The sequence below is a fragment of the Panthera onca genome, chromosome D2 (assembly GCF_046562875.1).
Source record: "Panthera onca isolate mPanOnc1 chromosome D2, mPanOnc1 haplotype 2, whole genome shotgun sequence".
NCBI classification, from domain to species: Eukaryota; Metazoa; Chordata; class Mammalia; order Carnivora; family Felidae; genus Panthera; species Panthera onca.
The window spans coordinates 56,807,477-56,820,692 of record NC_138349.1 but is presented as its reverse complement, the minus strand read 5'-3'; the positions used below and the strand labels follow the sequence as shown (position 1 = coordinate 56,820,692).

Genomic DNA, 13,216 nt, shown 5'->3' with positions numbered 1-13,216 from the left:
TGTCAGACGGTATGTAGATCACAAAACCTGGTGAGAGCCCCTCTCTAAGCGTGTCGGAGCTGGTCCATCTGACCCGGCAGCAGGGGGTGCACTGGCGCGGGGCGGTCAGCGGTAAGCCTTGGGGTCTGCATGAAGGACCAGGACTGAGGCACACACTCCCTCCCCGCAGGCTAGGGGCTGTACGTTTTCAGACCAGGGGAGGCAGGCTGGGACGGCCCCCTGTTAGAGCAGCTTCCAACTGCGGTCACTCCTTGCGGAGGCTGTGGGGCTCCCAAGGGACATCAGCTGGGCCCTAAGGTGGGATGTCTAGGGCGCTGGAGTGAGGGCGAGAGGAGCAGACGCTCTCCTACCCGGTCCAAGTTGGGCCCCCGCCATATGGCCACGCTGGCCCTTCCCACACTCCTTCAATCCTTCTCCAACAGGGTGTGATCATCCCGATCTGCCAGTCACAGCAGGGGGCCGTGTGGGTGGACACATTTCTGTAGAAGGACCGCTAGTATCATTAAGCTGCCTTACCGGGTCTTTTCAACATGCCAGGCTGCGTACGTGGCACTTTGCATACATCATGTTCCTGGATCCTTATAGCAACCCTGTGAGGAAGGTTTTATTCTTAACCCTAACTTACAGATGAGCAAACTGAGGCCCAAAGAGGTGAGTTCCAGAAGGTCCACAGGCAGGAAGTAGTAACCCAGTTCTGTCTGACCCCCGCATCTTTGCCATGAAGGACTTTACTTTGCTCTGAATGACTTTACTACCTGGGCCTTATGGCAGGGCGGTGGGGGGCAGGGGTGGGGGGTGGCCATGATTTCCGGTAGGCCCTCCTCCCCCAGAAAGAAGACGGGTGGGGGTGGGCTGATCTCCTTCCCATGAGAAAAGGCTGTGGCTGGATTCAGGCCTTTCTCTGAGCTTCCCAGGCTCTCTGCGAGCAGAACTCGGGGGCCTTGGTGCATTTCGGTCAAAGAGCCCAGGAAGTGGAGCGCTTTGTCCATTGGCCTTGATTCCTCCTCCCTCCCCACCCCCCAATGATTGCCCCAAGGAGTTAGCATGGTACCAGGCCTTCAGTAAAACCAGGAGAAGGCAGCTTGTCTCAGGGCCCCACCACAGCTATGCCTGAGACCCCCCCTCCGCACCCCTATGGCTCTCAGAGGGCCTGAGCAACCCCAGGCTCCACAGGGCACTCACGTGCAGCCCCGGGCTCCATGCCGAGGGCAGCCGTGGCTGCAGGAGCCTTCTGGGGTGGGGACAGCACTTTCTTTCACAACCATGAAATCCCAGTGGGAACATCCAGACTATTTCAGTTAAAGCAGATCAGGGATCCCCGACATAGGCCTCAGATCTGAGGCCTCGCGGGGACTGGGAGTCTCACCCCGCCGGCCTCCAGCCCCTAGCCTGTGCTCTCTGGGCCCTGTTTCTCCCACACTCCAAAGCCCACAGATTAATTAGAGCTGACTTTTCTTTTTGGAGCTAACTACAAAATCAACCGATCTCAAATCGAGATTACAAGCCAGCCGCCCTTCCAAAACCCTGGCCTTCAATGGGGCGCCTGACCCCGGTAATTCCCAAGATCACTTCCTGCCGGTCCTAATTACCGGAGGGCCTGGCATCCCCCTGGTTCCAGGCCTCTCCTGTCTGGAGCTGGCTAGGGCAGCGAAGAAGGAAATGAGCTGCCTTTTCCTGGAAGGGAGTCCTAGAAACCCTTTAGAGGAAAGAGAGACATTAGCCCTCCTCACCCAGCTTTCCCAGCCCGGGAAAGGGCCCTGGGCCAGGCCGGAGGCCTGAGCCGCCTGCTGGCCTCCCCCCACACACCCCCACCTCCTCCCTTCCCTGCAGCCTTCCACTCCCCACACTCAGACAGGCCTTCCTCCTCCCTGCAGAGAACAAAGAGTCTGTGTGTGGAGCTGCTCTGCCGGGCCCCTCCCGCCCTCCTGCCGCAGAGGGAGCTTCACGCTAGGGAGGTCCCTGCATCACCCCACACTCCTCTGGCCCGACCTGCGCTTGGCTGGGAGCTGACCTTGAAGCCCCCCACCTCCCTCCAGCCTATGTCTTCTTGCCAAGTCCCTGCCCCGCTTGTTCAACAAGCAGTAAATCACCAATTAAGAGGCCGCTCCCACGGGACAGGAGCGTGGCCATTTTGTGCTCCAAGGAGCCGGCCTTTATCCTGTCGTCTCAGTAAATGATGGGTCCCTCCACCTGGAAGTGGGGACCAGAAAAGAAACCCTACTGATGCTACAAGGCGCTCCTGTACAAGGCCCAGCTGGAGAGTCAGTGGCCTCATAAAAGTCAGGGCTAGGGCAGGCCTTCAAGGTCATTGCAGGCAGCCCCTGCTCTACCCACCTGTGCTCACCCAGAGCTTTCTAAGCCACAATGACTGGAATCTACCCGTTCCCGGCCAGCAATCGGGCATTGGTTCTTGACAGCCTCTTGGGTCAAGAGCCAGCCTCCCAAGTGGGGGGATGTCCTGGCCTGGGGGTCGCTGGCCTGCTCCCACTGCAGCCTGTGCCATCCATGCTTTGTGCACCTGGGACAAGACTTGCGGTGCCCGCCTCCGCAGCTGCAGGGTGGCCCAGCAGGGGTCTCCAGGAGCCCGCTGGGGGAGCTCCTGGGGCCCCCTGGGAGGACAAGAGAAGGCAAATATGGAGGAGTTAAATTGGGGATCTTGGACTTGGACACACTTGGAGGACGCCCTCCGCACCCGAGATGAAGACACTAGCAAGTTAGTGAATCGAAATTTAGCACAATTCCAAACTTAAGCCTTTTGAAGGGGAATGCTTTTCATTGGAAAGAAGGAGCTTGTAAATCTGCCCCCACAAAGACACATGGAGGGGAAAAACTGTGGGAACAAAGGTGTCGTGGTCCCCCTTTTAGCGATAGCCCCCAGAAGCTCGCTTCTCACTCCCTGCAAAGAGGTGCCCTTGCCCACAGCCACCCTGAAGTCCTTGACAATGACTCACCCCTGTCTCACCTCACAGATCCAGGAATCAGTGCTTCCTAGAGTAGGGCCAGGTCAGTCCCCAGGGCAGAGGTCAGGCTGGGGTAGACCCGGCCTGATGAGAGTGGAACGAGCCTGCAGGGTGGGGTCAGCGGGGGGTGCCCCTGCTTCCTGCCCAGCAGAGGGGTGGGAGTGAGGGAGGCCTGAGAATGGGATCAAGGGAGCCTGGGTCGCCTGCAGAATTAAAAGACTTGACCCAGAGGGGAGGGAAGGGGCAAAGGTCAGCCACGCTAACGAGGAGGGCTGCCTCCTTAGGCTCCAAGGGGCCCAGATTTCCCTGGAGTGGATGGTTTTGTCCTTTCATACGAGCTGGCACGGGCTGAAGACAACCCCAATTAGCCAGAAACCTTCACTCGCTGGTGTCACTGCTTCTGCTGAGGTTGGAGACAGAAGCCCAGAGGCGGGGTTTGGGCAGACCCGCCACCCCCCTTCTTGAAGCATCAGCAGGTGTCCCCCCGCCCCCGGGTAGGAGGGAAGGAAAGCAGAGACCCACTGAGACCCCTCCTAGACCAGCATTTTCCCCCCACAGCTAAACTCCCACCTCCACAGCCTCGTTCTGGAGATGCCAACAGACCCAGGGGCCCCTCCCCAGCTCTGACCTCTCACCCCACTCAAGGCCTCACCTAGGCAGGGCTGGGGGTGATTGGAGAAAGCGGGTGGGGCAGGGGTGGGTGGGAGATCTCCAGTCTAACTCACGTTGCAGGTGAGGATCCTGGACCCAGAGAGGGAAGGTGGCTTACCCAGGGTCACACAGCCTTTCCTGACTCCCAGCCGGTTTCCCCAGATCAGGGTGGGAAGAGGCTGGCGGGGGCATTAAGGAAAGGCTGAGGGAAGGACAAGGGAAGAAGGGCTGAATAGTCAGGGACACCCAAGCCGATCTCCCACCTGTGCCTCCCCGCACCTGGTGTCTTAGGGCCAGTTGGAATGTTAGCAGGAGATCCTGGTTCTTTGAAGGAAAGGATGACAGGGGCCCTCAGCTGGCGCTACTGCGGGGAACGGGCACTGACACCATCGGTCACAAGCGCCAGTTTTCTGACGAGGTCCTGTGGCACCCTCTGCTGGCCACAGAGCAGACCTGTGCTGGCAGGTGGGGCCCTACCCAGCTCTTCCCTCTGGGCCATGCCTGTGGTCAAAGACCCAGCCCCCCAGTGAGCTACCCAATGAGCCCCCCAATGAGTTGACCCGCTCACCCCTATGAGGCACAGACCTGAGGGGCCTCCAGCAGAGAGGGACTTTAGAATCAGCCCATCTGATGCTTGGGGTCGGCTTAGAGAAATGGGTACCTGGGCTTTGGCAGACAAAAGACCTGTGTTCTAATCCCTGCTCTGCACGACCTTGGCGATCATACCTGGCCTCTCTCTCTGAGTCAGTTTGTTCACCTGGGAACCAGGAATAGCATCAATTCCCACGTCGGAGAAGAGTCTTGGAGATTGAATACAGGGAAGCTGGAAAGCACTTAGCCCCATGCCAGACACAAGGCAGGCACAGTAAATGGCCCGGAAGAGGGATTTCCCGGAACTCGGTGGCTGGGGCAGACCTGGGGCGCTGACCCGTCTGCTGTGTTCACTTCCCGAGTACAGCTCCGCTGACCTTGCCTGTGGTTCAGGGGTCCTGGTGGGCCAGGGTGAGGAAGGGCTCCCGCGTTTAGAGCTAAAGATTCCGGGCCTGTTGCAGAATACAGAGACTTAGGCCAAAGAGGATGGAGGTAGACACTGGCCGTGCGTGCAAATTACAGATGCACAGTGGTCCCTACCACGCTGAAGAGCCAGCACTGGGTTATGGCACATAGCAAAAGCCTTCACAGAGGACGTGGTATGTGACCAGCTCCCCCGCCCCACACACACCCCCGCCGGCTGTTTTGAAGTGGGGAGAGTTATTGTCCAGCCTGTGCACTGGGGAGCTTAGCCGGAGGCCCGCGTGGAGGCCCGGTCATGCAGGACAGAGGTTGGAAGACATTCTACCTCTGGCGAGCAGAAGGGTGGGCAGGACTTCCCAGAAGATAGCAGAGACGGGGTGAGGGCAGCGGAAAAGACGGGAGCCGGGTGGGGCCAGGTCACCCCTTGCCCGGAAGCCTGTATGGGAACTGCAGCCTGGCCCGAAGGCCACAGCTCTTGAGACCCGAGTGGGGAGGCTGGGCCGGGACAGCGTCTGTCAGGGCCCCGCGTTGCCCTCCAAAGCCTTCAGATGTGCTCAGAGGCGAGCAGCTGCCGCAGGCTCGTGGCTGTCACCTGTCACTGCTCGGCATTCAGAGCCCTGGCCGGGGCTTCATCTCGGGTTCAGCTCATGGCGACAGGAGCTGCCTTCCTTCCTCTCCCGAGCACCCCCACCCCCGACTTCATTGACCCAGTAGGTGAGTCTTGACTCATCATCTCCGCTTGACCTCCATTTGTCGCTGGCTGTCATCTCCAGCCCCATCTACCTCCTGTCCTTCCTGAGCTCACAGCCCGGCCCCACAGGTGTGGCATTTTCACGGGGAAGGCAAAAGAACCTGAGGAGAAAGACGGGACGCTGCTGAGACAGTAGAGCAAACCCCACAATGTCCTGAAGCCGCAACCCCCTCGGGGCCTCTGGATGGGCTCCAGGCGCAGCCCTGCCTCCACCCACAGTCCCCGCCCCCCAAACCAAGGCCCACCCTCCGCCACGCCCTCTGGAGGAGTTAGACCCAAGGAGGCCGGGAGGAAGTGGCCCAGCCAGCAGGCACCAGAAAATAAGGCCAGAAGGGCCAGGGGGGACCTGGAGGGAGGGGACACCGGTGATGGCCAAGCAACCCCTTCCACCCATGGCCCTGCTGCACTGAGCTCCGAGCCAGCAGGGCCCCTGGCTGGTGGCAGATCTGGAATAGCTCCCCCCGCAGCCCCCTCAGGACTCAGACTCAGCTGGTGGGCCCGTCTCCCTGGGCGCCTTTCCTGCACCGTGATCTGCACTCTGGGACTTGGGCCCTTCCGTGAGTTCACGTGGCCTGTGGTGGCCGCCGGTGGTGGCAGGTCCTCCAAGCTCAGCGTGAGCTGCACGGCCGTCCCGGGCTTCCAGACCAACCAGGATGGACGCCTCGTTGACATCCTTGCAGGCCATGCTTCAAGGGCCGAGGGCCTCAGGCAAGTCAGGCCCTCTCCTCAGCGTTTCTTCTGTTTCTTCCTTCAGGGAGAACGAGGCATGCCGGGGATGCCAGGCAAACACGGAGCCAAGGTACGTGCCCCTCACCCCATCCCAGGCAGCCCCTGCCTGAGCCCCAGCTCTCTCTCTCAAGCCCTGGGACACCTCGGAGGCCCCACTCCTCCTGCCCATGTGCCGCTGTGAAGACGTGAAGGCGGGTACACATCTCCTCCCCAGCCCTCTCCCCTTGCTGTGCCAGCCTGTTCTTCCCGTGAGCCGACACTCACCAGTGCCCTGACGTGGCCAGGCCGCCTCCTGGGCATCTCTGGGTCATTACAAAGCTTCCCGGGTCACCCCAGCCCTGGCTGCAGTCCCACGCGGGGGGTAGGGACTCCTTAAAAATCACCTCCACTTGGGATTTACTGAGGGGTGCCTTTGGCAGCCTGTTTACCTCCAAGTGGTTGGTCCTGGGCTGATGTGGAAATGGGGTTCGTTCCCAGTTGCTCCCCAGTCCATGAGGGCACAGGCCCAGAGAGCTCTCTGTGAGAAGATCCCCACTTGCAGGCTCAGGGGTCAAATCAGCCACGTCCCATTCTCCCCTGCCGTGCGGCTCTCCCTTCCACCCTCCTTCCTTCCCATCTCCTCTTCCTCCTCCTTTCCTGTCCCATGGAAGCCCTCCCCACATTGCATCCCAGAGAGACCCCCGTCTGGGCCCCCCTGGGCCCCCTGAGCAGGCGGCTGGGAAGCCTGGGGAGCTCACCGGCACAGAGCCTCCTCCTTCCTCGGGGCCTGCTCTCCCCGTGCCACACTCAGGCACCCACCCCTGCTGAGGGTCTGGACAGCGGGCAGAAGCCAGTGGTCTGGCTCCACATCCCCCTCAAGGGGAGGCCGGGAGGCGGGCCGCTCCCTCCGTGCCTGTCCCAGCTGCGGAAAGTCACCACGCCTTCTCTTCTCTCTGCCAGGGGGCTCCCGGAATCACCGTGGCGGGGATGAAGGTGGGTGGAACGTTGTCGCTCAACACACAAGGGGCAGGATGGGGGGAAAGGAGAGAGGAAGACAGAATCGGGCCTTCAGGGACTCAGTGGGCTGGCCGCTGGACCAAGGAGGGGGCAGACAGGATTCAGAAACACTTCTCTTAAGGCCACATTTAGGCCCTTATGCACAACTTGAGCAAGAGAGGCTTAACTAAGCCTTGCAAAGTAAGTAGCGAAGGTTTACCAGCCTCAACTAAAGGTCTCACCCCCCTGCCGGTGTGCAAGGGAACCCGGCGCTTTCCTTCGTCCCTCAGAATTCAGCAGCTGTGTGCTTGCCAAGCTTCAGAGCAGGGAACAGGAGACCTTCTCCCGAACCCCACCCGAGCCGCCCGTTGGGTTGGTAGGCAGATGGTTGCGGACCCCCGAAGCACAAGTGTGGATCTCCCGGCAGGGCCACTCACAGGGGACACCTTGTCCAAAGCCAACGCCCGTTCCTTCCCCTCCCTCCACCTGGGGTGCCTCGCTGGCATTCACATTGCCACATCCCCACCGAGGGGAAGGGTACGGAATCGTCCGGGAGGCCTCCTTTGGCCTGGGACCTGAGGCCTAGGCAAAGGAAAGCCGTGGGCTGGCCAGATGCTTCACCTACCCCATGAGTACCTTTGCTTAATGGCTCCTACACTAGCTTGCTCACTCTCTCTCTCTCTCTCCCTCATCTCTTTACCTGAGTCTTCTTTTTTTTTCCACACAGGGTGAGCCGGGGACCCCAGGAGCCAAGGTACTGATACAGAGGGAATGTTCTGGGCTGCACGGAGCATCAAGCATGGGGTGGAGGTGACAGTGGCTGCTGTTGTTATGCTCCTGGTCCCCCTGAGGCTGACCCGGAGCTGGGGACCTGGCTGAGTGGAGGACGGCCCACCCAGGAGGGGCCTGCTGGTCAGGATTGCCTCCCACTCCCTGCATTCTGGTCTGGGAAGCTCGGATAGCTTGCCTACACACCAGCTCCAGCAGGCAATAACTATTGTCCCCTGTGCCTACAGAGCTCTGTCTCTCTTGTCTGGGACTGTAAGAGACGTAACACGAGAAAAGCTTCCATGGTCACATATGTTTGGGAAATACAGACGTAAAAACTATTTCACAGGTTGCTTTACTGCAGGCCTTCTCAGAACCTTTAAGATGCCGTATATGTGTTGGGAAGCTCTAAAACTGTAATTTCTGGTGCAGCACTTTCCAAACTTTCTTTTGACTAGATCATCCTTTTTTTTAAGAGGAACATCTTATGGGACTAGTATTCTGGAAACACTGGTTTATGATCACTGTCCACCATACCCCTCACCACCCCCATCCTCTTATCAGTGACTTTCTCTTCTTACCCCAAAGGGAGACCCAGGAGCAGCAGGGAAGCCAGGGCCCCCAGGTTTGCCGGGGAAGAGGGGGCAGAGGGTAGGATATTGTGTCTTTGAGTGTGTGTCCCCTTCATCCTGGCCTCTGCTGGTCTCCCACTCCCTGCCCCACCCCCATGGCTGGTGTGCTGCCTGCGGTGTGCTGGGCGGGGGGGGGGTGCATGTGTCCCCAGAAAGAGGGAGTGCCGGGATGGCCCGGCAAAGCTTCAGAAATCCTGCACTCGGGAACACACCCTCCCTCCTTGAAAGTGTTGGTGACCCAGGAGGAAAGACCAGCAGAAGGAAGGCCTTCCCCCTCTACCATCCCCCAGGACCTCGTGGGGCAGCATCTGTATAATTTCCCTTCAGACCTGGCCTGTGGCAGGGCAGACCCCAGTTAAGGCACATCCCAGGCACGGCCCAGGCAAAGCAGGGCCTGCTGGGGCCCCAGGACTCCCTTCCCTCCCAGCACGTGGGCCCTTACCCGGCATTCCTCTCCTCCCTGGAGCAGCTTCAGGCTATTTTGTCACTCAGCTTCTATGCACGGTCAGGTGGCAAGGGGAGGCCACCTGAAGACTTGGTGCAGTATCTTCTGTGGCTCCAGCGGCAAAAATCATCGAGACATCTGGCAAATTATGACCCCCGGGGCCCTCAGTGTGTATTATTACCTAGGAGAACCAGCAGCCACCGGGCTGTGGAGAACGCGCCCTCTAGCGCTGGCCTGCAGGGGTTCTTTTGGGGGTGCTCTCCCCGTAGGAGACACTCTGTGGGAGCAAAGTGCCGTCTCCATGATGTAGAAGGCGGAGCTTCGGCGGACGCGGGGGGGGGGGGGGGGGGGCCCAACCTGGCTCTGTCACTGAGGCCGCGAGGGGTCCCGCATAGCCACGGTGCCGCTTCACCTGCGCAGCGAGAGCAGAGCCCTGTGACGGGTGTCATGGGAAGAGCTCTTCGTGGCGGAAGAAGATGCTTAGCGAGGGGTGTTAGTCTGCTAGAGCCGCCCTGACAAAGGACCACAGACTATGTGGCTCAAACCACAGAAAGTCACGGTCCCGCAGTGCTGCAGCCCGGAAGTCTGAGGTCGAGGAGTCAGCAGGGCTCACTGCTTCTGCAGGTCGTGAAGGAGGGGTCTGCTCTGTCCCTCCCTCCTTTCTGTTGGTTTGCCGGCAGCCTTGGTGTTCCCTGGCGTGGAGAATTATCACCCCGGTCTCTGCCTTATCCTGACATGGTGTTCTTCCTGTATGCATGTCCGTGTCCAAACTTCCCCTCTTGCGAGGACACCAGTCGTATGGATTAGGGGCCCCACCTCACTCCAGTATGACTCTCCTAGCTTGGCTAATTGCATCTCTGATGGCACTATTTCCCAAGAGGGTCACATTCTGAGATACTGGCAGTTGGAACATCAACATACGAATTGGGGGAGGACGCGAGTCAACCCATAACAGGAAGCAAACTTCTCAAAATATGGTTAGATGGTTTTTGTCTTCCCTGGAGGCAGGGAGGAGGGAGGCAGAGACCAGGGAGCTCTGAATGCTGGACGTTTTAAAAAATGAAAAGAGCAGAGTACTTTAAAGAGCTTCCCCGACTCCCGGCCTTCTAAACCGTTCACCTGTCCCCAGAAGACCCCAAAAGGGGCTAAGTGCTCTTGGTCCCTGTCGCTTCGTGAATGATGTGGGCCCAGCCCGTATGGGAACAGGAGACCAGGGAGGCAGGCCGTCACCAGTATGAAGTGGCCCAAGGGAGGAGTCAGGTGCAGATGGGGGTCTGGCAGGAAATGGAGTCTTTCAGGAAATGGCCCCCAGAGGGGGAGGGAAGCAGGACAGAGAAAGCCTCAGCTCCATGCTGGTGGGGCCGGTGCCTTCCCGGTTGTCCTGGAGAAGCCGTTCCTAACCCTGCATTGTCTGCATTTCCTCCACAGGGCGAAAAGGGGGCTGCAGGCTCCCCCGGGCTGCTCGGCCTCCTGGGGCAGAAGGTGGGTGTTGGCAAGCTCTGAATGGTGGGCTCCGTGTAAAGGCCTTGGTGTTCATCCGCACCTGACCATTCACACAGGCCCCGGCACGGGAGGTGTCCCTCCCAGATTGGGGGAAAGCAGCTGCAACGCAGCTAGATTATTGTGTGGGGTACCATGTGGGAGCCCCTGATTGGTAAAAAAAAAAAAAAAACCCGTCATATTCAAAGACCAGTAGCTATGACCTTGTCAGATCTCTTTGCACCAGCTCTGAAAATGCGCCCCCTAGTACATGAGATCCATCAGACGGTCCATTTAAAACAAAACAAAAGACTAGAGGTCAAATACGTTTGGGGAGAGCTGCGTAAGACAGGCCCCTTGGGATGGCACAAGGCACCCTAGCCCGTCAGGGCCTCAGAGCACCCTGCAGGGAAGGAGCCTGCCCTGCTCCATTTCACTCTGCCTTTCCTGACATCCTTTGGCCACCAGACTCCTTTTTCACATGCCAAATATTCCCCACCCGCTGAAGGAAGTGTCCATGGACACACTCTGAGGGTCTAGACCCAAGTTACAATGGGTCTCCTGTTTTAGCTCCCTACCTGTTCCCCTTCTGCAGCTGGCTCCATTGTCTGCTCACATCCCACGGCCCATAAGACGAGGCCAGGCTTCTGAGGGCCCCTGGGCCCGGCCTGGACTGAGGGGTGGTCTGCTATCTCCACCCCGTGGAACCACGAGAGGGGGAAAGACAGGGATCAGCCACCTCCTTCCAGAGCTAGACGGACCCAGTGATGGTTAACTTACCTCCCATCCTCCCACCCTTCCACCCCCAGGGAGAAAAAGGCGACGCTGGCAACTCCTTTGGAGGGGGCAGAGGGGAGCCCGGCCCCCCAGGGCTACCTGGGCCCCCAGGCCCAAAGGTGAGTTTCCCTGTGGGATCAGCACTCAAGGGGGATGCTGTCTGTGGCCTTTATCTTCAGCCCATTCTTGGGGACTCTGTCCTGAACACCTTGCCCTCTCTCATGCTCCAGATGTGTTGGTTTTCCAGTGGATTCTACAAAGGCAATTTGGACCGAGGGCCTGATTCTAAGTGGTGACTGTTTGACCATGCAAGGGAAACAGTCAAGAGGGCGGATAGATGGTCCCATTGATCCAAATGGCTATGATATAACTGAGTCAGGAACCAATGGCTACAGAACCTTTAGGACAGACAGAAAGGCCCCTCACCCAGGCTCAGAATAAGTCAAGATCAGGGATCAGCTGGGCTCCACCACCGGGTGCTGGCACACGGGGTGGGGGGAAGGGGCTGGGGAGCAGCAGTGGGGTCATCTGCAAATGGGACAGCCCTCACCTTCCTGGCACTGGGTGGAAATGCAACGGTAAGATTTGGGTTTCCCAAAGCAGGTGCCTTTTGTGCTACTTGGTTTATGCTAGTAGCATAGGAGCATGGGACGTTCTTTCTCTTGGCCTGTAAGGAAAGGACTCATGACACGATTTCAGACAACACACACATTCATCCCACCAACGTTTGTCAAGGGGTGGCTGTGAGCAGGGCCCCTCCTGGGCTGCAAGCCTGCAGAGAATCTGCCCTCCACTTGCTCACAGTCTAGCAGGAGAAACAAACCCACAATTCACACGGATATAGTGTAGGGGGTTGGGGGCAGAAGGAAGCCCATAGACAGGTGAGATGAAGTGGCAGAAAGGGTCTCGGGCCCACCCCCACATGCCCACCTGACTGTGGCTTGTGCCCTGTCATGATCACCAGCTTTGCCAAAGGTAGCCCTGCCACCTGGGCTCTGGGATCCCCGGGGCTGGAGTCTGTCCCAATCTGTCCCACCGACCCCTCAAGGAGTGGATACCTGGCATGTCTTGGGTCTTGACCTGGGGTTAAGGATGGCTGGGGACTATCCCTACATCCTGGGACAAAAAGGAGGAAAGATAGAAGGCTGCTCCCAAACCTATGTCCTCCTTCCAAGTCCAGGCAAAATGTTGACTAGGGGAAGTATGTGCAGTGGGCCTCCTCCCATCTCTCTCTGCACCTCCCCTCCTAGACCTCCTGGCGCCCCTCCCTACATGCCCTGGGCCTTCTCGGTCCCCTCTGTCTCCCAGGCAGGACCTGAGGAGTTGTGCCTTTCCAAGTGTCCCAGGTTCCAAAGTGACCTGGTCCCCTGAAGCCAGGGGCAGCCAGCAGTCCACACATGGGGGCTGCCACAGAACTGGCCTGTGTGTGTTAATCAAGAAATGAGGAGGGCCCGGCAGGGCGGTATAGACCCCAGAAAGCCGTGCTGGACTCAGAGGAGGAAGGGAGTAGGCAGGGAAGGCTGCCAGGAGGAGGTGAGACCCAGGCTGGCTGGGTGGGAGTCAGATAAGTAGAAGGAGGTGAGTTAGCAGAAGCCAGTGCAGACACTGACGGAGATCCGAAGACACTCAACACCCAGAACATCAACAGCAAGGCCCTCGTGTGGCCCCTTAGGCAGCCGGCCGAACTGCCCTGCACACCCTCAGCCCGTGTCTCTCCTCTTCCCCAGGGAGAAGCTGGTGTTGATGGCCAGGCCGGCCCCCCGGGACGGCAAGGAGACAAGGTACAGAGGCCCCCAGTTCCGAGACAAGGGGCAGCTTGGGAGCTCAGGCCCCAGCTCAGAGAGAGAAAGAATCATGGCGGCCATTCCCACAGCTGGACCCCCAGGGCACAAGGCTGATGGGCCGTGACTCCTGGGGCCATCACTCCTGTAGGCTGGGGAGAGCCTTCCCCCAAGTCAGCAGTCATGCAAAGGCTGGCTCGGGGGTGCACGCTTGGGCCAGGGAGCCTCCCAGAGCCTCTGCTTCTGTGAGCTTC

General features: G+C 59.2%; 1 protein-coding gene across 7 annotated transcripts in view; it reads left to right on the top strand.

Moving 5' to 3' along the window:
• The window catches only part of LOC132684662 (uncharacterized), a 79,959-nt gene that overhangs the window by 34,025 nt on the left and 32,718 nt on the right, over positions 1–13,216 (top strand). For all 7 annotated transcript variants that reach the window (XM_078434329.2, XM_078434327.2, XM_078434328.2 and 4 more), the window contains 6 exons: positions 6,131–6,175; positions 7,045–7,077; positions 7,808–7,834; positions 10,354–10,407; positions 11,214–11,300; positions 12,909–12,962. In XM_078434329.2, coding sequence (XP_078290455.1) covers positions 6,131–6,175; positions 7,045–7,077; positions 7,808–7,834; positions 10,354–10,407; positions 11,214–11,300; positions 12,909–12,962 — 300 coding nt within the window. The remainder of the gene's footprint in view (positions 1–6,130; positions 6,176–7,044; positions 7,078–7,807; positions 7,835–10,353; positions 10,408–11,213; positions 11,301–12,908; positions 12,963–13,216) is intronic.